A 25,404-nucleotide genomic window follows, 5' to 3' on the forward strand; every position below is an offset into this window, starting at 1 on the left:
CTACAGTAATTAACTATTCATGTCCAGCTATGGATTATTAATTAGACAGTTTCCAGATTTTTTGTAGCATGCGGAAGTCACAAAAATATTGTCTTGTTTCAATGAAAGTAGTTGGTGATTCACACATCTGGGTCTCAAATATTTGAACTTACTTCAGAATACAAATCAACTTAAAAACCATAGAGAAAGGTAACTATTTACCCTTAAAATACAATATTTTGTAATTACTTTCCAGCCCTTTTCTGATAACTTTTCAGAGAATGCATATGGGAGCTAATCACAATACACTAAGATCTTTTCTCAGAAAACTTTTGATAACTGCTAGTTTGATACTAATTATTCTCTTCAAAGTACACACTCTCATTATCATCGCATACCTCCACCAATTATCAAAACAATGAAAGTATTCATGTGAGGTGCTTATGAGCTCCTGAGTCATGTTTTTCTCAATGGCTTTGATATTTCATCATATCTTCTACCCCTTAATATCAATTGGTTCTGGGAAGTCCCAAGGAGTCTTAGTCTAGACCAGCAGAATCCTATTCCAAACCCAGAAGTGACAGATCCATATGGTGGAGGAGTCATCAGTCACTTTGGAAGACGCATTCATTTTTTTCTTTAACCCATAAACTGAGAGAGAATCCTTCATAAAAATTCTGGTTCAGGTTTTGACCACCCCGGAGAGATTCATTATAAACTAGATCCTAAAACTTTATAAAAGGGCTTACAAAAAAGGAGATGCATTTTGTTTGAGCAATTTTTTTTCAGCTTTCATCATTTTGCATTCTCATATGGTAATGCGATGTGTGTATTGTCCAAATTTTATGAGATATTTGATGCCATTGAGTTCTTCTTCATACCAACATGATTGTTTTCACAAGCTTATTTACAACAGTTCATCAAAAGGAAATAATACATCATTGAAAGTGAACTTGAGACCCAGATATGGAGCTGCACAGGTGGCATGATGTTTCGGCCAAATTAAAGCCCTACTTATTAAAAATTAGTTCCTTTAAGGAGCAACATAAGGAGAAGCAATTAACTGTGCCATTCAGGAAACACCAAAGGCAGTACTCACCCTCCTGATGAGTTGTCTTTCGAATGAGCACCAATGAGGTTTGACCACTCCTTCATTAACCGGGAACTGTTGCTGCTGCCACTGCTGCTATGCCTGGCACATTCGGATGTGGTGCACAGGTCATCCAATAAATGGGGTAAGGATGAGCACGCCAACCTTTAAATTGAAGAAATTGCACTGAGACTTAAATTTCATTTGCATAGTCATATTATTGTAGAGACACTGTTTGCTGCCAATTAAACAGTTATCTATTTTAAGGACAGAAAACAGTGCCAATTATGAGGGTAAATTTGGCAAATAAATGCTTCTCATGTATAAAAATGGAAGCATGCTTTCGCACCCGTACATTAAGCAGGAACATACCACATCACTGGGAAGATTAAATTGTTATTTCTTTGAATTCATACAATTTTTCTTGTTCATCCAATAAAACCTTTGATCTTTAAAAATATATCAACCTTCTTTTAGATTACTTTCAAGAATGGTCCTACATTGGTGCATTGAAACATGTCAGAGGTGGAATTTGCTTCAGGCAAAGAGACACCAGACACCACGAGTAAATATCAGAATAGAATCTCCATCTGAATGACAGAACCTGTGAATTTCGGACAGAAAGCATTCTGAAAGGTATTTCTAGCATGAATAATAGTTATCAGAACATGAAAAAGGCAGAAATAATATCTAAGATGCACATTTTTTTGGTAGGTTTATCCAGGCGTGGAGTTGTTTTATATTTTCAACACCACCTGTGACCCTAAACCATTCCATTTTGAATTACTTACTTCTACCTCAATTATTACAATTATTTTATCTTTTCATTTTTCATAAATACATTCATGTTCATTGCCTGAACCTGTCCAAGATGTATATTATACAAATAAATGACCTAATGAAACTACAACTTTGGCAGGTTTTAACTTGCTTTTGTTTCATTGGGCATATATTTCAACAACAGTCAAAATCCATTCAACTCTTCTATTTAGAACAAGAAACAAACAATCTCATGTAACTGACAAGAGGAGCAAACTATAGAGTTTCAGCAGCAAGTATGGGCCAATGAACATTCATTTTGTGAATAAAAAATACACTCATCCAGTGAGTAACAGCTCACAGCCTTAATACATATGTAATAACTGTAATGCATAGCACATATTCCACTTCAGTCAGCACTATGGATTCTATACCCACATTTTTCGTAGCAATAGACTAGTTTTAATACCAATGGAAATGTGAAGGAACTAATGAGATATGGCACCACATTCAAATCTCCACTGGCACAGCACAAGACCAAATTCACTCAGCTGATACAATTATTGTAGGTAGCACTACCAGAACATTTCAGTTGCCAAAATACAATAAGTTGATTGTTTTCTTTGTTGTAAAAGTGATACAGGGCACTTATTTAAATCTGAAAACTATTAATGCACTCTTTTTAAATTCAATATGGACCTGATGCCTACATTTTTAGTGGATGGGATACACCTTGATGCGTATGGCTGAAAGGCATCATCACATCAGTACCCATTGACACTAACGTATGAGTTTCAATAATGCTTTCAAGTACATAAAAACCATGCACAGTAAACAATGAATGTAAGATTCTTGACGAAAAATTGTGGTTTTAACGGCAAGGTATTTTGGCATTCCATGTTTCAAAAGACTATTTTACATTAGGCATTGCTTAATGTAAAATAGTCTTTTGATATGGGTACACAATAATAGTGATGGCCTGAAAAAAGCTTGTATTACATGCTGAATGATTGCAGTGATTTTTCTATGCTGAAAGCATGTTATGGTGAAATTATCAACTTTTTATCTATGCATATATTAATTCATTGAGCAAGCATTCTTTCCAGATTTTCAGGCCCACCATTTTAGATGGAAGGTTAGTTGTGTTTATATGCATTAATATTGATGCCATTCCTATTTGAAAGGCAAATTAGTTTGAAAACCTTTTTAAAAAACATTCAGGAAACCCTTACATCAATTTCTTTGAGGGAACTTACTCCCTTTTATCTCTATTTCCTCCAATACTGCCCTGACATTGCACTTTCATCATTTCTGTCGCAAATTAATGTATGTTATTCTTGTCCTTCTGAGAATCCTAATATTATTTTCCATCATTCAAGAATCTTTTTAAGCACAACCTTCTCAGTCTATCCCTTCCTCCCTATCTCTCTTAAATCAAGTAGCCTTTACTTCTCTCTTAATTAATATACAACTGTTTAATTGATCACTCAAATTTCAATGATTATCACCAAATACGACCAAACCAGGAAAGGAGCATACTTCTCTCATATTCATCTATTTACTGGCACATATAAGCCACATTGTTACTTATGACCCTCAGTAATTCCTCACAATTTCTCTCACTCTCCCATTATATCTACCTCTAAAACACCTCTCTTAAGCACTCTATACAAGCATTCCCCAAACTATACTTAGCCAACATTTATGCTTACCATGTCGAACTCAAGTAGTAGTAGTAGTTTTGAGGGGAGGCGACCGACAGCTGAGGTCATTTGCGCCATAGGGGATGGATAGGAAAGGATGAAGGGTGGAGAGAAACCCGGCGTCGGCATTAGCCTACTCTTTACGAAAGGCGCCAAGGGGTCCACGGCTTAACGTCCCATCCGACGGACGGCGTACTCACTCAAAGTGCCCTCCACAAAGCACCTCAAGCAGGGATCGAGATACCTCTGAAAAATATTCAACACCGTCGGGATTTGAACCCGGGCCCTCTGGGTGGGAAGCCAGTACGCTAGCCCCCGCACCATCTCGATCCCCTGTCGAACTCAAGTTTCCAAAAATGGACAATGAGTGAGATTATGAATGTCATTGCTCAATTAATTAACTCCTAAATAAGGTAGCTAACTGTACACACATAGAAATGGTACCAATCTTTTGATAATATTTGAAATTTCATTTCTGAAGTAAAAATAAGGCTAGCAACCACGGGAGGCATGATAAAAATGAACTGCATTCTAGCTAAACAAAAATGAAATCCATTAATATCCATGCAGGTTGATTTCATTTTAAATGTTTGCTATATCAACTTTTAAGATATCAGTTAAAATTACTTTAAACCACAATTGCTAACAATGGCATTTCTTTCTCCTATGGATTTGATCATACATGAGATCATTTGATCAATACCAAGAAACAGATCATGTCCTCATTTTGATTGAATAATCATGTACCTAATCTTTAATTCATTTCATTCATTAAATTGCCTGTGTTATATGGGGGATAACCATCATTTGCATGATCATTTGAATTAACTAGCTCAATGCTATGCCTCAAGTAAAACAGCCTTAAAAAGAGTTTCCATGAATGTCATCAACTAAGACGGTTTCCCATAACATTACTAGCTCTTTCAAAAGCAAAATGTGAGCTGAAAACATAATCTTATTCCTGGGTGTCTACACCATATGTATCAATATTACACATGGGAGAACAGAACTGCAGAGTCTATTTTCTACAAAATATGCAGTTATTACATCCGTATGGTTGATTTATTTGATTTTTAACGCAAAAAATTGTTCACATAAAGAATTATATCAGTTAATAATTAATCGCTATGAACTATTAAATAAAAAATATAAAAAAGTGCATACATAAATATAGCTTTTTTTGCCAGTTAATTTCCACTAGATAAGGAATACATGAAAGATCTTCTCACAAAGTAAAGAAATAAAATCACTCAAATTTTTGAAGCTGAATAAACTTATTTTAATTGGCAAGGTTCTGGAAAAATCTGGGGTCTCACATTAAAGGTAACATGCTATAATACATAAAGATAGTGGATATGACTACTCCAGCTAGTGCACATGAAAGGGGTACAATTAAATCACCTGCCATCTACAGATCAACATTGTTCCCAAAAAACACTTTATTGCTGCAGACAGATATCAGTCGAGCTTATTAAGTCAAATCTTTAAGATGGGTTGCAATGGCATATTGGCTTGATTAAATCTGACATGATCTCCACTCTAAGTTAGACAGTGGCAGAGGATATACATTATAATGACCACAAGGGACATGGATTGCTACAGGAAGGGTATGATACCAGGAGCTGGCACAAATGGAAGCAACTTTCCTTAAACTGAAGCTGTTTCTCCTGGGCAAATTCTACCTGCCACAGGAATGTCATCAATCACAATACAATTTAACTTTTCCTAGTTCCATTTCAAAGAAATATTCCTCGAAAAACCATTGCTGAGCAGCTTGCTAAATCATGGATTAGTCATGATCCAAGTGGTGGAAAAGCAATCCTTCTCATTAACCCTGCAACACAGGAGATCCGTGATAGATGGCCACTGTATGATCCGGGCCACTAATTAAGAGTCTAAGGCAAAACAAAACAAACACCACAATAAATGTGGCACATGTACCAAGCATCCCCAACAAAAAAGCCAAGAGTTGATATAATGAGTCATATAAATATCAGTAATCCATATTCAGGCTACATCATTTGCATTGATATGAAAATGTTAATGGATGGGTCCAACAGGGGGAGCTTTCAAGCACCTAATAAATTCAAGGGAATAAGTATTAATCGAAAATGAAGATTGGTATGATCTTTCCTCTATTTGCTTCCATGTCAAGTATCATTACTTTGATTAGGATACCATTTTTAGTTTTAGACTGTGGTTTAAGCCTATAAATTTGACTACTGCATGTTGTGTGGGTAAAATAATCAGAGGGGAAGTTTTTGGTATTCCAAAATAAACCCACTCAAAAATAATGCAGAGAATTATGTGGACATTCTTAGTTAAATCAACTGTCACACTCATTCTTAGTGGTACCACTAGGGCACTTAGATGGAATACCACTTGGAGAAGAATACTAGAATATTTCAGATAACAACGGAAGTGCAGACAGCCTATTTAGTCACAAATTCAGGATGTTTTGCAAAAAAAAACCTTTCTATCACTGATGATATTCACCATTTTCATTTTGCAAGAGATCTCCCAGCAGATTATACTTCTGTGAGAAATGTTGGCATCCAAACTGTCTTTACTTGCATGGATTCAATAATAATTATCATTCCAAACCTGGACCACGCACATTAAACCTTACTCATAAAAAATCTGTCATTTCTGCTATCCATTTAAATTAAATGCAATTATTATTTACCTAAATCAATATATTAGCTGCCCACTTAAAAAAAAGGAAATTTCAGGAAAACTTCCAAATTGAATTAAGAATAATAAAATTGTTCGTGATGATGATATCACTAAAATGGGTATTTAGCATTTTCTGCCATATTTAAAAAAAACATGCAGTTGAAAATGAAATATATTTTATGTATTGAAGGAATACCCTGAATTTCCAGGCTCTTCTGCTAACTTAGTTCACTATTGTTCTGGTGATGTAGGGATGGTACAAAATGTCTTTACAACAGTAATGGACCATTGCAGTAGAAGGATCCAGAAACCCAAAAGCATCTTGCATATCAGTGCTAGGAAAGTCTATGATGGATATTTTATACACTGGCAGGAATTGATACCATAAATTTTCAAATTCAACAATCCCTCAGATTTAAGGGAGCTCTGATCACGAAATTGCAGACCAGAGAAGCGACATGACAAAATATGGGTTTTTACTTTCCAACAAATATGTGGCTCTGCCAAAGATCAAACAGTGAATTTCATCAATCAAGGTAAGACTGAACCAGCGACACAAGTTTCAATGGTATGAGCATATGATTTTCAGTGGTAAATGATGTCCATATCAAAACATTGTATACCCATTTGTGTACATGTATTCATATGCATGATTGAATTATTTTAAACATCTAACAGACATGACTCTTTAATATCTACATCAATATTTACTGATTCATATCATGCTAGAAGGCATACAATTGAGTAAGCATATCACTGGAAAGGGTTAGGCAAGGAAATTTCTGGCACAGAGTTTATAGTGGACAGCTTTTGACCGTCCGTCATAAAATGGAGTCACTAAATATAATGGTCCTCTCATATATCTCCAGTTTTATGTCCATTTAACCAACAAACACAAGTTATGATAGAAACAATAGATTAAACTATCAAAATTTTCCCATCCCACTCAAACTTATTCACTAATTGAAACCTTATGTTAAATCTCAATCACTTTGATGATTGTTTCCAATGAACTGCAAATAAGTGTGACAGAGACAAATTTTACTTAAAAACTCAATAATAGTGAAACCTTGACTCTGTAATCCATTTTTTCTTTCAATTCACTTTATTTTCTGAATTCCATTTAAATTTTTTGAACTACCTTCATGAAATTCTATCTGGCCAATTTCTAAATTTTAAATTTCACAAAATTAATGATCACCACTGATAAGAAAGAGGATGAATGGTGTATAGCACATTGTAACTGACAAACAACTGAGAGTGCGATCATAAACATTTGATGAGCAAACTTTGTGGACGTGGGTACAAAAATATTTTAACATATCACCCCCAGTTGACAAGCTTTATCCCTGAGAGCAAGGTAGCTGGGGAGGCAGTTTTTCACACCCCTGTACCCTCCCCATGATAGAAATGTGCACCATGACTATACATGAAATTTAACATGGAATATGAATCAAAGTTTTACAAGGCTACATGAAAATGTATAATATACATGGTTTTAACGACAAGGCATTACGTCAAACTTGGCGATAAGCACGAACTCCAAAAATAATTCTGGTTAGGACATGTAATTCATCTTGCTTTCCTATGCATTATTCATTAGTGACACTGAACCCATGGAAGTTTTAGAATAGACACTCTAAAGTGATGGCAAATTTACATGCTATTGTGCCAACAGTCACCACTGATTCATTGCACTCATGACAAAAGATGTTCAAAATTGTTAATTCCAGTACTCTTTGAGGTAGATATTTCTGTTGTGGGCATGTTTATAGGTGATGTACTTTGCCGCTCAACTAGTTTTTAGGTATTCAAAATTCAATTGACTATATAAAAGTATATGCAGAAATGTGAGTGAAATTCCATTAAGAAGAGAACATAAATGATAGTAATGTGGTTTTTCAGAATTACACAAGAGGAAATTTTAAGCACACTGTTTCATTTTTAATGGAAACATTTCCTTAGCTTGAGTTATCAGTGAATATCCATTTGAAAATGAACAATAATTCTACAACAAAGCAATATACATATCGTATATACCATTAGCATAAGCATTGAGGGCTTTAAAGCATCTGATGACTGGATTTACTGTTTCAAATTTCAGCATACTGCAGTAATACAAATATTTTTTATTCATCACTCAAAGAAATATATGCAAAAATATCCATGGTACATTCTGACAGGGAAATCCAGAAATATGTTTACTGGAAGTAAATGGCTTTGTGTAAATATGTGTAAACATTGTGTAAATATGGGTAAACTTTGTGTAAAAATGTTGAAAAGATTTGCACATTTAGACATTTCAGAGAAGACGACAGTTTCTATCTAGAGGACTGCCATAAAGGACTTTAGATTGAACAGAGAAAATCAGCCATTGGGGAAAACATAGGAAGACCCTTTTTTGTGATTACTTGCAAGGTTCTTTATGCCAGTAAACTTTGAATTCTCTTCATTTACATTTTCTCAACATTTACACTTTATTTTTTGATCCCAACAAAAAATGTACAAGGCTTTCCACTGCATAATGATAAGTGCTGATTATTTACACAGTGCTCAGTTGAAGACAGTTTCAGTCAATATTAAGAGAATGAGACAAATTAAGAAGTGAACCATAATTGAATGCAATTGACACAAGCAAAAATATTAATATGGGTATGATCAATTCTTAAGAATGAACTCCTGGAAGAAGGATAAGCTACAAAAAATGGAGACAAAACAGATGACTGATAATGTAATGGGCACCAGTCAGCAAATGAGAGGATACCAATTGCTCACCAGTAACATGTGGATTAACCAGTGAATGTAAGGATGAGTTCAATAGCTTGTATTCCTTTTCAAAGGCAATATTTTTATATCGCCTTTACCCACATACCGCACTCATGCCTACTTAAATTTCTTCCAAATTCGACTTTCTCTAGGTACTTAAACTAAGGCTTAATCTTTTAATGCCATCATGTTATTCTGACAAACTCTTGCAAGACTACAAATATGATATATATTTCTTAAAGTAAGATCTATTATCTGTAAATTAAAATCAATTCCAAATAAGGTTAATCAATTATAGTATTATCTGAAGGCTATATGACCAGGCTTTATGACCAAGCTTGATGGAAAATTTTGACTACGATCTGTTCCATACCTTCTAATTAAATTTGTTTTCTGTTGTCCTTGAAGACCACCACTGATCCAATTGGAAACCTATAGATGGTTTTCATCGGATCAATTTTTTTCCTAATCCTATATTGCAAATTGATGATATCAAAAACAGGGTAGGTAAGGAATGCACAAACTGTTACTAAGCAATGTTGTGAGCCTTCTATTTGAGAAGAACAATTTTTTGAACAAAGCTCACACCTTTTGCAATTGTACTGGGCCAGCATATTGCTATGTAATTGTACTATGCCAGCATAATGGAGGCATTAAAAAATGTGACACTCACCTTTCTGTGACAGCATTTTCATCCCATGACGCAGCTGAAGAGACAGCAGCAGCAGCTGAATTTGTCGCCACACTGAAGCTACCCTCACTGCGTTCAAAGTCAAGCATAAGATCATCAGAGGTTATGCTGTCACAGGGAGACAATGTACCGATTGAAGATGCTCTGCGCCTAGGAGTTCCATTTGTCTTACTCTGGGTGATCAAATCATCATCTTCAAGATTACCCTCACTCACAAGCCCAGCATCGAGAATGGTAGGATCATCATCATCAGGCTTTAGCCCCCCTGCACTCGCTATGATCATGAAAGGATAAGATATTTTTGACATTAGAGCAGAAGTAAATACAGGCAATTATAAAAACCAAAGCCATTAAGGAGAAGGTACTGGGGGAGAGAAGATGAAAGAAGAGGAAGAGAAGAATAAAACTTTCGCAGATAAAATAACTACATATCAACCACATGTACTCATGAAAATGTGTCAGAGGTGCTGATAACGACTACCTTGAACCAAAAAGAATTCCCAAAAAAATAAAAATCACATCCTGAATTGCATTAATGCTATTGGAATTTGCAGTGAATTAACTTTGTGCTCTGTTCCAAGCTTCTAGTCGATTTGCATATCCTTTCAACACATGTGGAAATTGAATATTGTCATATATTTCTTGCAGTTAGAAAATTCTTTAGATCTAGTTAACAGCGCTTGCACAATGCCTTGTAGCTTTAGGAAACAGACCATTGGAGTCGAATTTCCATGATAAGAGATTTTCCATGTCATAAAACATCACCTTAGCATTTGATTATTTTTTTGATCAAATTAGGGAACATTTCATGCAAAGATTCCCTGAAAGATATTTTCAGAGTTTGTGCGATGAAACCGAGAAGTTTCAATTGCATTGGCCTAGATAGACTGAATTATCCCAAAACTAAACATCCAGTAATTGACTTAAATCACAATAAAATTAGTTAGATCACAAAAATATTGATAAATAATAGATTTTACAACTAGTTGAAATACCCAAATAAGGCAGAATCAATAACAGCAGCAATAATAAAAATCAATCATATTTCCCTATATTTAATTTCAAACAGTTTAATACTTTTTGCACATGCTACGCCATTAACTGCACTGTATTCTATGTATGATCACAACATGGCAGCATCAGGAAATCTGAACACTGCCTTATGTATGTGTTTACTTATTGGTACTTTTATAAAAATTACATCCTGAGAGGCTTGCTCTGCAGCTGGTTGAAGGGGTGGTGGACACTATTCCATATTGATAGAATAAAGACAAGCATCCCTTGGGAAGACCGTGTTGCTGTAATTAAATCCGAACTTGGCAGTGAGATAGCAACGATAATTAAATGAGTAAGAAAAGGATGTACACTTTTAGTTATTACTTTATTATTTGAGACTAAGACTGCAATAAATCAAATTTAATAAAAAAATATAGAAATATGCAACACTAATCAGCAATTTGTATTTTTCCAACATTAAGGCCATATTGGGAGAAACAGTTAAGGATCTGATGCAATGCTTTCTGACCTGAGGAATGTGATAAAGAAACGAAATTTGAAGGCAAGACTGAAACCATATGATGGGAAGGCAAGGAAATAAAACCATGAATCTGGATAATTGAAATTCAGAAGTCAGAGAGTACTACAAATTTGGAATTAGAATGATAAGCGATGGAAAGTGAAGTACATAGGCAGCAGAATAACATAACGGAATAAGGCTTTTTGTCAAAACAATTTTCTACCTTCATGTGCATAAAGCATAACTTTTTTCTAGTAATGCTTAACATACAGTGCAAAACTCTTAATGACTAAAAGGTAGAGCAGTGTGCCTACAATTACACCAAGGTATGGTAGTGGCAGGAGCAAGGAAAGAAGATTGAAAGCAACAGAAATTGATCTCACAAGAAATTAATGTGCATCAAATAGATAGTCAAGCAACCAATGCAGATAGAGAGAGGAAAGAAGAAATGGACACAGAGAATAAGCAACTTATTCATCACATGTTGATGAGAATTACTTGCCTGATGATAACAATTGAATGCAAAGTGAATGGAAGGCAGATTAGATAGCATGTTTCAGAAAAGGCATGTTATACATGTGCACATTTAAATTGCCAAGGGATGAGAAATAAAAACTTATTAAGACTTCCCAAAAATTCCATGTCTTTGTTTCATTTATGAAATTACAGCTGTTTCTCCATTAATATAACTTTTTTTTAAACTTAGTTACCATTGCTCCCAACTATATTTTTGCCAACAATGTCAACAAATATAGAGTTCCAAGTAAACATGAAGGCATGTTTCAGGAATGACATTTTCTATACACAGATAAATCAGAAGAGAGAAGAAAATCATGAATATCACATGTCAACCAGATAATGGAAGTTGTCAGATTGGAAAACTATAAAGAGATAAAAGAGATCAGAAAATAAAGTCTTTTGAAAATTACCTAAATTTAATGACTAATGTGGATTAAGATGGTATTTTTCATACTCAAAATCACCAGTGTCCCTGATATTTAAATAAACTATTATTGGCACTGGTCTAGAGTTATCCAGTTGTTAAATAAAACATTTTTACCATTATATCCCTGACACACACTATCTTTGGAGGCTCTTAATACCTTGCTGCATGAAAGTCTGCAGGCAGACTACATTATCTCCACTTCCAGACAGTAATGGGCACAGGCTGGTCTTAAACTAAGCTAAAAACCCAATTTCCTTTTTCAATACCAAATAGATATTTGTTGGCTCATTAATAGCAAATATTCATGATTCAAAGAAGCAGTGGAAGACATTAAAGAGGTGAATCAGTGGAATCCATTAGTAATACAAGCAAGACATAGACACAGGTACAGTTTAGGTCTAGGTATTTCTGGAGAGTACAACACAAAATACCAAACAATCTGCATAATTGATACAGGCAGTCATTACTCATTATTTTAACTATCAGCTGGAAAGACAAAAACCTAAAGAGCACACTTGTATGTATCTTTTGGGCAGATGGATGCAATTAGCACAGAGTTAAGCAATGTTTCATTTACCTAAATAAAGATTGAGTCCAACTTCCTGAGTTTACCCTGATGTCTACACTCACTAAGGTGGAATGATGGCCTAAACTATGCTTATGTAGTTAACTTTCTAGCAAGATATGATAAAACATAAATATAATCTCTGGCTTTGCTTTACTCTTTAAACCCTTCAGTAGTGACTCAATTTTTTCAAAGTCATAACCCTCCAGGGTGGGTTTTTAAATAGGTTGGGCTTTAAGCTAGGCAAACCATGTAGACCATGGAATTCTTCTGGGATGGAATATTCTAGGCGGCAGAGCAAGCAATGCCCAGAACTTTTCCCAGTTATAATGTTAAAAGAGTTTTCATGCATAAACATCAAAACAAACAATGAGCTTCATTTTCCCAATTATAGTTTTTGGTCCTGCTGAATACTGAACTCTTTAAATTATTAACACTCTTGATGAGTTTTCATATTTTCTAAAGATTTCCAATCATGTTTATTAGAAAGATAAAAATTCCCTTAATATTAGATTGCATATTTAAAAGCAGAGACAGAATTGTTCAATTACTTTTTATAGTACACACACAGTAGAAGAGGATTCTTTTCTTCATGTCAACCATAACATTACCTTCAATTTATGTTGCTATATTTTACCATATAATTACAGGAATGTTGATTAATGGAATTACTGAATTGGTTTTTATGGTTACTCGCCTATTTAATATTAAAGTAAAACCAACATTAGGAAAACAATTAGTCAATTACAATCCAAATCAAGACTTTCGATTATCTGAGCATATTAAAATATAAGGAAATTAAGAGTATAAGTTTGTCAGTAATATCACAAATACTGTCACCTAAGCAACATAATGTATGTTAAGATTGTATATTGTTTTAAATGCTGGTTTATTATCATGTATGTAAAGCTAAGCAGTTCTTAACTACCAGTCCATGGGACAGACTCACCTGAACTCAGTTTGGAATAATCTCCTTCAACAAGGGTCGCCGAAGTCTCCTCTGGCTGCAAAAGCGAAAAGCTCTCCGTCAACTCGGCTGCTACATCACCAGCACAAAACGTCAACCCCGGTTGATCTGCAATTTCATCATCAATCAGGAAGTCATCAGCACCACTGCTGCAACTTCTGCCAAAACCACCTCCCAACGCACCAGGACTACTGCCATCAGACAGGGACAGCGAACCGGTAGGACTAGGGCTATCCTGTGACTCGCTACTGGCAGGAGTCGTTGACACTGACAACTGACTATTCTGACGCCTGACGGTGACCTCGTTGGGAAACGTACCAGGCCTTGGTCTAACACCTGCTCCCGAACCAGGTCTCCCTCCGCTGCTGCTAGCACTACTGCCACTGCTGCTGAAGACTCGCTCATTTGACTTCTCAAGGACTGTTTTCAAAGGGTGCAAGGTTGTTTGGGACACACCTGGCGATATTGTGAGGTGTACAACCCTTGGGACAGTGGGCATTATTGAAGCTGCCTCATCCCCACTGCTTGATATAATGCCACCAGCAAAACTCACACAACCCTCATCACTCAGCTCATCTGCCATTGCTTCCCCATGTCCCCATTCCTGATCCTCACTACCGGACCCTGTGCAGCCTTCCTCTTCACTCGTTGAGACAATGCTAGCCCTTGGGCCGGTGGATTTTTCTGTGCTTGACCTATCACGCCATGCTTTTTCTTCATTTTCTCCTGAGCCTTCATCCCTTTCTGGCTCGGATGCAGTTGTCACCTTATTGGCAGGTGAGGGATGGGGCACTGGGCTGGCACTGTTGGCATTCTTATCTTTTTCCGCAACCTGTGGCTTATATGCCATTGATCTCTGACGTACAACATTCCCTGCAACAGCAGCACCCGCAGCATTACTCACAGGCCTTGGAAGCCCACTTGAGGGGCGTGCTTTCTTCTCCTCTGTGACTCCCACTTTGCGACCCCTGTCCCTGAGTTCAAAAGTCCCACCAGCCTGATTCAGCACGACCTCCAATGTACGAGCCGAAGGGTTGGTGGGCAGAGGAGGAAGAGGTGGAGGTGGAGATACAAGGGTAAGGCCAGGACCAGTCCACAGCTCTGCTGTAGCCAAGGGCTCAACTCCTAGCAATGTGTCCGTTTCAGCTGCTTCGACACCACTGTACGTTGCTCCAGACGAACCACTGCCACTGTGGGGACCTGCATTCCTACTGCTGTCCAGCATTCCCAGACCGGAGTCTGCTCCAAGAGATTCTGATGAGTCTGCACGGTGTTGTGCCATCTTTCGGTTTGCTGCGGTCTTTGCGCCTTTGGACACTGCACCACCACCAACTCCAACTAGGGCGGTGGATGCTGGGATAGGTGAGACTTTTCCCATGAGCTGTGGAACTTGAGGACGGGGAAGCTGCTTGGATTGGAATGTCAGTCGTTCAGCAAGTCTGGCCTGTGTGGGTGTATTCTTGTTGCTCCCAGCACGTGAACTTGCATTTGACTCTGTAAGAATATTTCTATCCACATTTCTGGTTTCTTTCTGGGCGAATACAATCGGGGTCGGGGGGGCAAATGGAAGAGCTTCATTTGAGTTGGTGTCACCTACTTTGTCACCTCTGACAAGAGATACATTCCCAGCAGGTCCACGGAACCCAAATCGATTCACTGGTCGATTTGGTATTCCAGAAGAATTGGCAGGAGAAACAGGAGTTGGAGTTGGCACAGCCTCTGATAAAGATGGTGATGCCCTGCCTGAAGAGGCACCAGAACGGGTCTCAGGCTTCACCTGTGGTGATTTGACAGCAGTAGTTGTTCTCCTTTTGAAACCAAATGAAGTGGCTTGACCCCTGGAGTAAGGAGTTGTCCGCTTTGTAGCTTTCTCTCCCTATCGGGAAGAAGTAGAGGAAAACCTCATTATCAAACAGAAAGTTCTACTGACAAATGGACTTATGATCCATTAGTATTAACCACATTACATTTAATAACCATAATATCATGCATGTTTTTGCAGATTTGTAAGTTTACAAAAATATTTCCCATCCTTAACCTTAAGTTCGATTACAAACTGCAGAACTACCATTTAATTGTAAAAAAGCTGAACAATATAGTTCCATTCTGATAGCGGAGCTTCAAATGGAAACTTGATAGGGAGTAAAAATGAATTGTGTGAACTAAAATGAAAGTAAGAGATGGAAAAGATCAATAAATGTACAGATCACAAGTTTTGTCTCATCTTGCAGAAGATGAACTCCAGTTATGTGCAGAAGGTCTGGTTGCAAAATGCATGCATGCTATGGTTACAGATGTTCTTTGAAACGATAGTATCCAATCAAGAATATGGTGGAAAATGTTCTTACAACAAAAAAATATTCCTATCTCTCTTTACAAAACCACCACTAACAGGGATAGTCTTTTAAAAGAGAAGCACCATATAGGCAAAATCCTAGAATGAATAATAAGGAGAAATAGCAGCAATATGTGAAAAATGAAACCTGAACTTGTGGAACTCTCCTCTAGTAAAATTTTCCCGAGAGTAAACCTACGAGGGTCATCCGGAAAGTAGTACCCGTTCGTGAAATAAAGACACAAAAGTAAATATTAACAAACATAAAAAATTTTATTTGAAAGAGGATACTTTAAACTACTTCTCAACATAATCTCCAAGCAAATTAAGGCATTTGTCATAACGTGTGACAAGTTTCTGTATTCCTGCTGCATAGTCCTTCGCCGCCAGCTCATTGAGATACGCGAGGGACCCATCTTGCACAAATTTTTGCATAATGCAGATGGTGTTTAACAATTTCATGAACAATTGTTCGAGAAACATTGGGAAAATGCTCACAGATGTCATCAATTGTGACGCGCCGATCGTTCCTCACGAATTCGTCAACTGAGCTCACCAGTGGGTCTGTAATGACAGACGGTCTCTCCGAACGCTCATCGTCGTGTGTGTTCCCCCTCCCCATGTTGAAGTTGCGACACCACCGCCGAACAGACGACTCGTCCATTACATTGTCTCCATACACCTCCTTTAATTGGCGATGAATATCACATGGGCGAACGTTTCTTGCATTGAGGAATTTAATCACTGCCCTCACTTCACAACTGGCGGCGTTCTCAATTTTTTTAAACATTGTAAACAATCACAGAAACAACACAGGCAATGCTAGCGTCACGCAACTTGGCTCAGAGAAGGCAGACAAGCCACTGAAGCTATCTGACCTCGTCCAGCGGCTACTCGCGTCGTCAGCACTTCATGCGGCACGAACGGGTACTACTTTCCGGATGACCCTCGTATATCGCGAAAGAATGAACCACAATAACACTAATGACAAGAAATATTTTCCTCAAACTAGGCCCACTACGTAAGTCGATGGCAAAAAAAAAATTCCACACCGTCCAGAAATAACCAGCGACGACTATTTGGCCAGCTACATACATCCGGATAACCCCAGCGACGAATCCACGAGATGGAATAGACCTGATGGAGGGTGACTCTGTCTGCTACCCCCGTAAGGAGCCCCTTGGGCGTTAGGTTAATCGATAAATCCACCTCTTTCTTCCCTTTCCTCCTTCGCCCAGGGTTTTGCCCACTCGCTCCGATAGTATCCTGCTGGGTCACGGGTAAACCTGCACACGGGCCGCGAGACAACACCCATGAGAGAGGGGGGGAGAAAGGGGCGGTGGCAGTCACGGAAGGAGGGTGACTAACAACACCGGCAGCCCCGTGCACTCCCCCCTTCCTCACAAGACATCATCGATCTCTCACTCTTCACTGGCTGCCCCGATATACCTTGGGTGTAAGACGAGCGCGATTTTCCGCGCCGCGGGCCCGACGCCAACGAAGCCGATGGAACAATGATCCGCGCTCTAGGAACCGTGGGCAACCGAGACTGCCAGTGACGACCGACACTCCGCCGACACTGCCGCGGACTCTTCGGTCAAGGGAGTTCCCTCCGTGGGAACGCACGGGAGCCTTCTCGGCCATCGTGACTGCACGAATGAATGGATGGCTGCGGAAGATGAATCTCGAGGGGCATGGACTAGAAAAAATAAGCCCGAGCGGGACGGCTGGGTGGGGTGTGAAGTAGGGTGTTCTCACGGTCCGCCCAGTCGCGAAAACGACGGGGGAAAAGTGACGTACGAGGCGTGGTTCACAATGAGGGACCTGAGTGCCGGCCGGCGCTTCTTACAATTCGGGAGATTCTTCCCTTCCCTAATTTCCGCCTCGGATCCACCAAGAGGAATAGTTCTATCGCGTGGGACGATCTATATAAAATGGTCTCCTATTTTCAAGCAACAATATACATTATTATATTGCTTGGTGCTTAGGTCTGTCTACGATATCTTTTGGCGACAAGATCTAGGGTAGATATGCGGCTGCGCGGGCAAAACAAAACGTGGAAGTGCTGACAAAAACAGTCGAATAAGAACCCAAAAACATAAAAAGAGGGGATGAAATTCCAGTGGCAGTGAAACAGATTTAATATCTTGAACTGACACTAACTAAAGATAGCAAAGAGAGAGAGAGAGCGAAAATTCTCGCAAAAATCCAAAAAAGGCTCGCGCAAGAAAATGGATCATGTTTTACTCTACTAAACAAACTTGCGATCCAGAACCATGCATAGAAAGAACAAAAACCTTCTCAGCAAATCTTTAATTATACCTCGTATCAACCTAGGTTGCAAACTATAGACACTGACGAAAACTACTGAGAATATTATCGACGCCTTTGAAATGAATATATTTAGGAAAATTTGGGCCGCATCATGAAAATGGACCAAGGAAAATTGGATACAATCATCAGATCAGATTAGCCATACATACATTTATGATAATAATTTATTTAATTCATTCAGATATCTCCATAAAATGCATTACAATTCATATACAATCACGTAAAAGACTTGGAATAAAATAATAACACAGCATAACGTCATAAAAAACTAATCTTACAAAAATATGAAAAGTTCTATTAGTCATCATAAATTTTAGTTTTAAATAAGTCATCGGATTAACAAAAAATATAAATGATGTCATCATTTAAAAATACATTCATCCTCCGCACTATCCGCGTCATTGGGGTATACTTCAACACATCTGCTCTCAATGTAGAGTCTTTCAGAAGAGATTTTTTTAAAGAGGCCTCCTAATTGAAGTATTGAAATGAATAGCAATACGTATACCATATGTATATTGACATTGTCGCCCCAATGGCATGCAAAGTTCTCCTTCGTGTATTTCACGACTCTTATCCGCACTTTTCCTAGTCCATAATTTTTACATACGAATTAGAATTCCACAAAGCCGCAGCATACTCCAAACTAGGCCTTACTATGGTGTAATGAAACTACGTCATGGCTTGCACAGAAAAATTATTGAATGCATTACATTTCAAGAAACCCATGCTTCAAAAGGCCTGTAAACAAATGGTACTGCTGTAATAATAGTCATCGACAATCATCACTTCATACTCGATAACTATAAGTTCCAAAGAAACTGTATAATCAAATATAATACTTTTTTTAAAGTAACAGTATTTAACGATAAAGGGCTCCTTGCAAATCAAAATCTAAAGACTTCAATGCCGTGTCGTGCCCATGTTATAAAGACAGGAGACCATAAGGAGTTAAAAGAGTGCTCACACGAGGATGGAAGGACTGTGGGAAGATTTAGGAAGAGATGAGCGTTATGAAGTAGCGGAAGATGCGAAGGACCTACTGAATGAATGAGCCTGAAAGAGAGCCGTACTAGAGATAGATGGGGAGATAAAACTAAGGAGGTCACAGCGTAAAATAATATGGTTGCGTGTACACGGATTCGTGGATACATCATGCAGCAGAATTTATCGTCAAGCAATGGCGACTGTATAAAAAAGCAAACCAACTCTAGTAAAAAATTGAAATATTCGGACTTCATGGTAATTTTACAATTAAGTTGATACTCTGAATTTTAAAAGTCACCATAGCTAAATTATATTAATCGTGAAATCAAATGCCCGAGAATTTGCGGTCTTCATTACAAATTGCAGAAAAATCAGTCAATTTTTGGCAACTGTAACCAAATATTCTAAGAATGCCATTATTATAAAAATAAAGATGGATTTTTTGGAACAAGGTCATTAAAATGCGGGTGAAAATTTTCCACCGGTCGGGATTGTTGTTTCTGTGACTAATGAAAAATTAATGACAAAAATGCGTTCATAACCCCAATTCCAAAAATCTTGTCCGTTCTAGTACAATTCCAAAAGTATATGGTCGATAAAACAGATGTCTTTACTATTTTCAAACTATCGAAAGCATACATAAGCAAGCGATTACGTTTTGTCGGAATTAAAACTGCGTGTGTAAATGTCAGGCACTCCGTGCTATCGAACACCACGCGGTGACATTTTGGATTAAACCATTTGTAACCTAAGGAGGCAGGACACAGGTGTACCACACACAAAGTTAAAAACACCACTTCAACGTCAATTGCTCACTCAGTTCGACCACGCTAGCAATGGATAATTCGTTCAAGAACATCCACTCCAAATATATAGTAGCAATATTACTGCGGTTGTCGCATTCAATTTTCCCGAATTTAAATTTAAATATTTAACAACATTTTGCGCCTTATTTCTTCGTACCACGTGTTCCAATGTTCCACTATGATACCAACACAAAACTGAATGAAAATATGACCTAGGAAACTCAAAGTTCATTCACTGCAGAATGTTTCGCTCAAAAAAACATCTTAATCGACATTTTACGTGCACCAGAAATGGGAATTTGTTTCTTTCCCAAGACCAAACAGAAGGAATAAACCTAGGTACTATTTAACTCCGGGCGCGACCCTGCAGGAAGCGGAGTTTTTATGACATAAAGCACGAAAATGTGGAGGCTATCTTTTACGAAAGAGAGTTACAATAATGCCAGGGAACATGAAAGCTATAACTATCTCTTTGTTCCATTATATCTCGAGAATCGTCAATCTGACTGATATTGTGTGTGGATGTGGGCTTCCTATTTAAGTTACAGGGAACTTTTCTTTCAGTTTGATTTATTGCCAAGGGATATATATGGGAATATACGATATTTACAACCAGTATTCTTTTATCTCTTGTCGATGACTTTCCGGAGGGAAGGGAAAATATGGAAGAGAGAATAAAATGGGAAAAGAGGAAGGCGAAGGGAAACGGAAGGGAATTTCCTGAGAGTGCCGGAGTCGGAAAGAGGTAGTGGTGGGAGAACGTGTCCGGCCATCTTTAGCGTTATCCTGCGTCGATCATGGGCGCTCGAGAAATAAAATTACTTCAGGCCGGTACAGCTCTTTCCAGGTTAAGTAGCCGCAATTACCTGTTAGTGCGCGCTTCTGGAGACAAGACACGTAATGAGACTCAAAAGGGAAGCACTGAAGTAAAGAAGACCCTATTAAAGATTTAGATTAACAGCCATTTCTAACTTAACAACGCTCTATATGGCTCGTAATCTGAAATTTTATCGACCCAAAAAAATACATTAATTTCCATCTCCCCCACCATTCAGATGACGGAATACGCAGTAGGCTCCCATGTCAACCAGAATGAATATACCCGACTGTGAACACGGATATTCACGCGAACGGAGGGAAGAGTCTGGTGACATAACATTAAGAAAGGAAACCCACAAATGAGAGAACATACAAACTCGTGAAATTAGCCTTGAACGAATAACAAACAGAATAACTGCATTAGGAAAGCTCCCCGTATTTTTTTCCACAACCAAGACGGAAACGGGAAAATGCAGCTAGAAGATATGCCAAAGTCTTAACACGAACACGCACGGCGATACCTGTCACGCGAGCGAGAAGGAGGCTCGTAATTACGTTCACGGCCGTCGCTAAATATTCACGTCGAACGGGAGGTACCGACTCACAGCACGCGAGAAGCACGGAGTGTGTTCATAACATACATCGGCGAGGTAAAAAGTAAAAAAAAAAATACTCTAGAACAAGACGAAAAACTCGAAGCAACCAACTCATGACACAAAGAACTGCATGTCCTTGAATCGGAGCTCTGTTCGAGGGGCACAAAAGAAATCCACATAGTTTTACTTCGACAGACATTGACTGGCATTGACGAATTCGAACCTACGAACTCTGGTGAGAATCAACCAAAGCCACTTCCAAAAAAAGCACGCGACGGTAGAGGAGAAGGAAGTGCTTCATTTTTACGGGTCTTGAAGCATGAGGCCGTTGCACTTGATCGGCTTCCTGGCTCTTGCCGTTGCCATTCTGCCAATAATTTGCAAAACAAAACTGCAGTAAGGGTCAGGGAACTATCATACCATTCAATTCCTAGCCCTGAAAATACTCCCGCAGAGGATCAAACTTGGATTATTTATCCATTCACGTAACGCTGCCGACTCATGTACATATTAGCTTCTGATATGAATTTATTTGATTACTCTTGTATGAAAATTTTGCTGAGGAGACTAAAAGTTAATCATGCTGAATATAATATATTGCAGTTGCGCCCACCGAAGCATAGGTCGAGCAGAATGCAAAAGGAGTGGATTCGCGTTTAATTTACCCTTATTCACAAAGACGGGAATAATTCCAAAACCGTTAATAATTAGGGTGCAAGCATTTGGGGGCTTAAATGTAAAATTGAAAAAAAATTTCAACTGTTGAAAATCCACTATTGAAAAGCTAATTTGAGTTTGGGTACCCTACACAGCAGTATTGCCCGCTGCGTAACTAAGAATAAAACATTTAAAGATGGCTTATGAATCTACATTTTTCATATGAATACAAAATATTACACGAGATAAAAAATCCAAAGTTTAATAAGACTGAGACAATTGAAATTTAAATAGCTAGGGCACAGCGCTTTCAGCATAGTTCCCCATACAAATATTTTGGTCCTATTCCCTTACATCGTTCCATATTTTTCTATTTCTTCCAAATAATTAGTAGCATATGTCATTATGCTTGGGGACTAAGCTAAAACCTGACTTAATAGTTTCAAGTGTAACTGTGAGGATGTAATGTTTATCCAAAGAAGTAAAAGATATGGTACTCATACAAAATATTTATTTAAATATATAAAAAGCTACGTTACTACTTTGACTATAAGTGGCTTTATTTTTGCTAAGAGATGTAGAAGGAAATAATATCGGGCGAACAAGCAGAAGTACTCGCGATACTTAGAATAGGCATTTGGGGCGGTCCCAAAACCTAACTTATTAGGTAGAATGTCTGGAAGGAATAGAATAATATTTTGTCTCAAAAGATTATCCATTTATATTTTTGCTTTGATTTCGTAGATCTGATAGACTTGAATTTCAATAAAACCGTTCTTTTAATCTAATAATACGAAGGTACTTAGAGTACCCTTTGGTACTCTAAGTGCTCTGTGCTCTTTCGATTTAGGTCGGCATTGCCAGGGTGTGAGTAATTATACTTAAAGGAGTTTCCACATTTATTTTGAAGGAAATTTTAAAATCTTACTTTTTGCTTATTTATTTTTACCTTAAAATTGGTTTTAATTGGAAGAGGCTGTGAATTTTTGGTGCTTTACGTTTCCATTACTATTTTGAATTTTTTCTTGTGCTCAGAATAGTTGGTTTTAACATTTTTTTACAACCACAATTTTTTCATGTTATTAAGCAGTGCAGGGTTTTTTGTACTGGCTGCATCGTCCATGGATTATGTCCGTAACATCGCTCCATGAGGTATTAAAAAAAATTCGATGTATTCCTCAAATTAGACTATTCTCTCGAAGAAAAAAAAACAATTTTATCGTGCCTTGCAAAAATTATATTTTCCCCGACATATTTGCTACAGTTGGTTATCCACTTTCAGCACTTGGAAATCAGGGGTATCACATTATGGCATAGATTTTAGGATGCACTGTATGTATCCTAAGTCCAGCAGCCGAAATAGGTTCACGCCCTCTTGTTGCGTAAGGAGTTCAGGCATTCTTCAAGATGGCGTCCTCCCTAAATGCAAGGGATTTAAGCGCCTGATAAGTTTGGACGCATCTTTAGTGCCTCGTCCTTAGCAAGAGGTGCAGAAGTAGCTTCAATACGTACCATTCCAACCAAAAGGAAAAAAACAATATTTTGCGCAATCAAACTCCTTATTCAAATAATGAACAAACATGTACTTCAAAAAAAAACATTATAGACGTTTCTGAGAGATTATTTTTAATCGATGAGTCATAGAGCAACAGTCATCCCCCTTCGAGCTATATATTGAAATAGCACCTGCTACAATATACCCGCAAAAAGAGGTGTTTAGTACATCTTTTTTACCATATCACTTTAAAGCCATGTCAATTAGGTTAGTTAAATTAGTTCGTATCTATTTTCACACAATTTAAATTAAATAACTAAATAATAAATAAGAGTCTCGCTCTGCGCTTCAAAGGAGGAATAGAAGATGAAACGGATTTTCAAATCCCCTGTTTATAATCCTTTCACTGATTACATTCTATAAAAATATTTTCCATTTTATACTACACTTTATGATTACGTAAAATCTGATGGACTGTTTTTTTTTACAAATACTGCAATGGTAGATAGTTCTATTCAAAGAAAGAGGGATAGTAAAAATGAATGTCAACTACTGAGCAACTTAGAAATTTTACGAATCACCACAAAATAACAGGAGAGCCTCTCTACCACTCGATTAAATGGGCTTTTTCCTTTGGATTCCAATTATAATGATTGCAGTAGATAAGAATGATACATGAAGAGGTAGATTGCATTAATAAAGCTTAAAAAATAAGCATTTCGTTCATAGGAGAAAAATCCTTTAAAAATAAATACCGATAAGAAAGTTTATTTCGAATTGCTAGGGAGAGATGAAATGTCGGGGATATGGGAGATATACTCGTAAAGAGTGTACAGGAAATTAATATTTCCAGGGCCAAAATGTCTATTTTTAGTACTTCCGCCGTGAAGGACAGGAAACATTACACACCGATATATCCGCAAAGCTTATTTCCTCCATTGGATACCATATTCCAGTCTTTTGCCTCGGATCCAGTCAGCCGCTCATCTCGAGAGTAACTATTTTATTAGACTCTGAAAACGAAAGACCGATTCCAACACACATACGAAAAAGGCTCCAAAAACGCTTCCTACCATGCACACAAATAATCAGGGTGGACCAACGACCTCCAAGATGAAATGTTTACGACGAGGACGTATGCGGGACACGCCGACAGAGAGCCATCGCAGAATCGCCATTATTTTTTACGCGAACGGGCAAAATCATCGGGGGAAAAACTTTCACCCGGGGGACCGCAGAGATGCGCGACTCCGCGCCCGGAGAAGCATTCGGGGAAAAGACTGCAGCGATGCAGCATTCCCGGAGCGGCGACGACGGTATACGAGCGGCGCCCTCCGCCACCCACCTTCCTCCTGCCACCCCCAGACACCGCCCGTCCCGGAGGGAAAGGAGGTCTTTTTTAACGCTGCGGTGCCCTCACGAGGTCCGCGGCGCCGATATGCGCAGTCATTTTTGGGATCCATCGAATATAGAGTGCGTCCGAAATACGGCTCGTGAACTCGGCGTTTAGGGGGACGGCGAAACGAGGGTCCTTGGTCAATGAACTTCGGATCTGCGGTGCAACACGGTAGTGTGCCAGAATATCGTGACTCTGCACAGCCACACACCCCAGCGGTGGCTTGCGGGGCACTAAAATATCAAATAAAATATCCTTTCATCGTAGTATTATCAATGGCAGCCAACCGATCAAGGCAATTTTTTGATGGAGACACAGACT

The 25,404-nt window shown here is 38.1% G+C and overlaps 1 protein-coding gene across 4 annotated transcripts in view; it reads right to left on the reverse strand.

The window, feature by feature from the left end:
- Positions 1–25,404, reverse strand: part of LOC139686796 (serine-rich adhesin for platelets-like) — a 304,425-nt gene that overhangs the window by 154,575 nt on the left and 124,446 nt on the right. For all 4 annotated transcript variants that reach the window (XM_071583840.1, XM_071583839.1, XM_071583841.1 and 1 more), the window contains 3 exons: positions 13,641–15,534; positions 9,647–9,938; positions 1,079–1,234 (listed from right to left, as the gene is read on the reverse strand). In XM_071583840.1, the coding sequence (XP_071439941.1) occupies positions 1,079–1,234; positions 9,647–9,938; positions 13,641–15,534 (2,342 nt within the window). The remainder of the gene's footprint in view (positions 1–1,078; positions 1,235–9,646; positions 9,939–13,640; positions 15,535–25,404) is intronic.

The sequence above is a fragment of the Hetaerina americana genome, unplaced genomic scaffold (assembly GCF_022747635.1).
Source record: "Hetaerina americana unplaced genomic scaffold, ioHetAmer1.1.p SCAF_15, whole genome shotgun sequence".
In the NCBI taxonomy this organism is placed as follows: domain Eukaryota; kingdom Metazoa; phylum Arthropoda; class Insecta; order Odonata; family Calopterygidae; genus Hetaerina; species Hetaerina americana.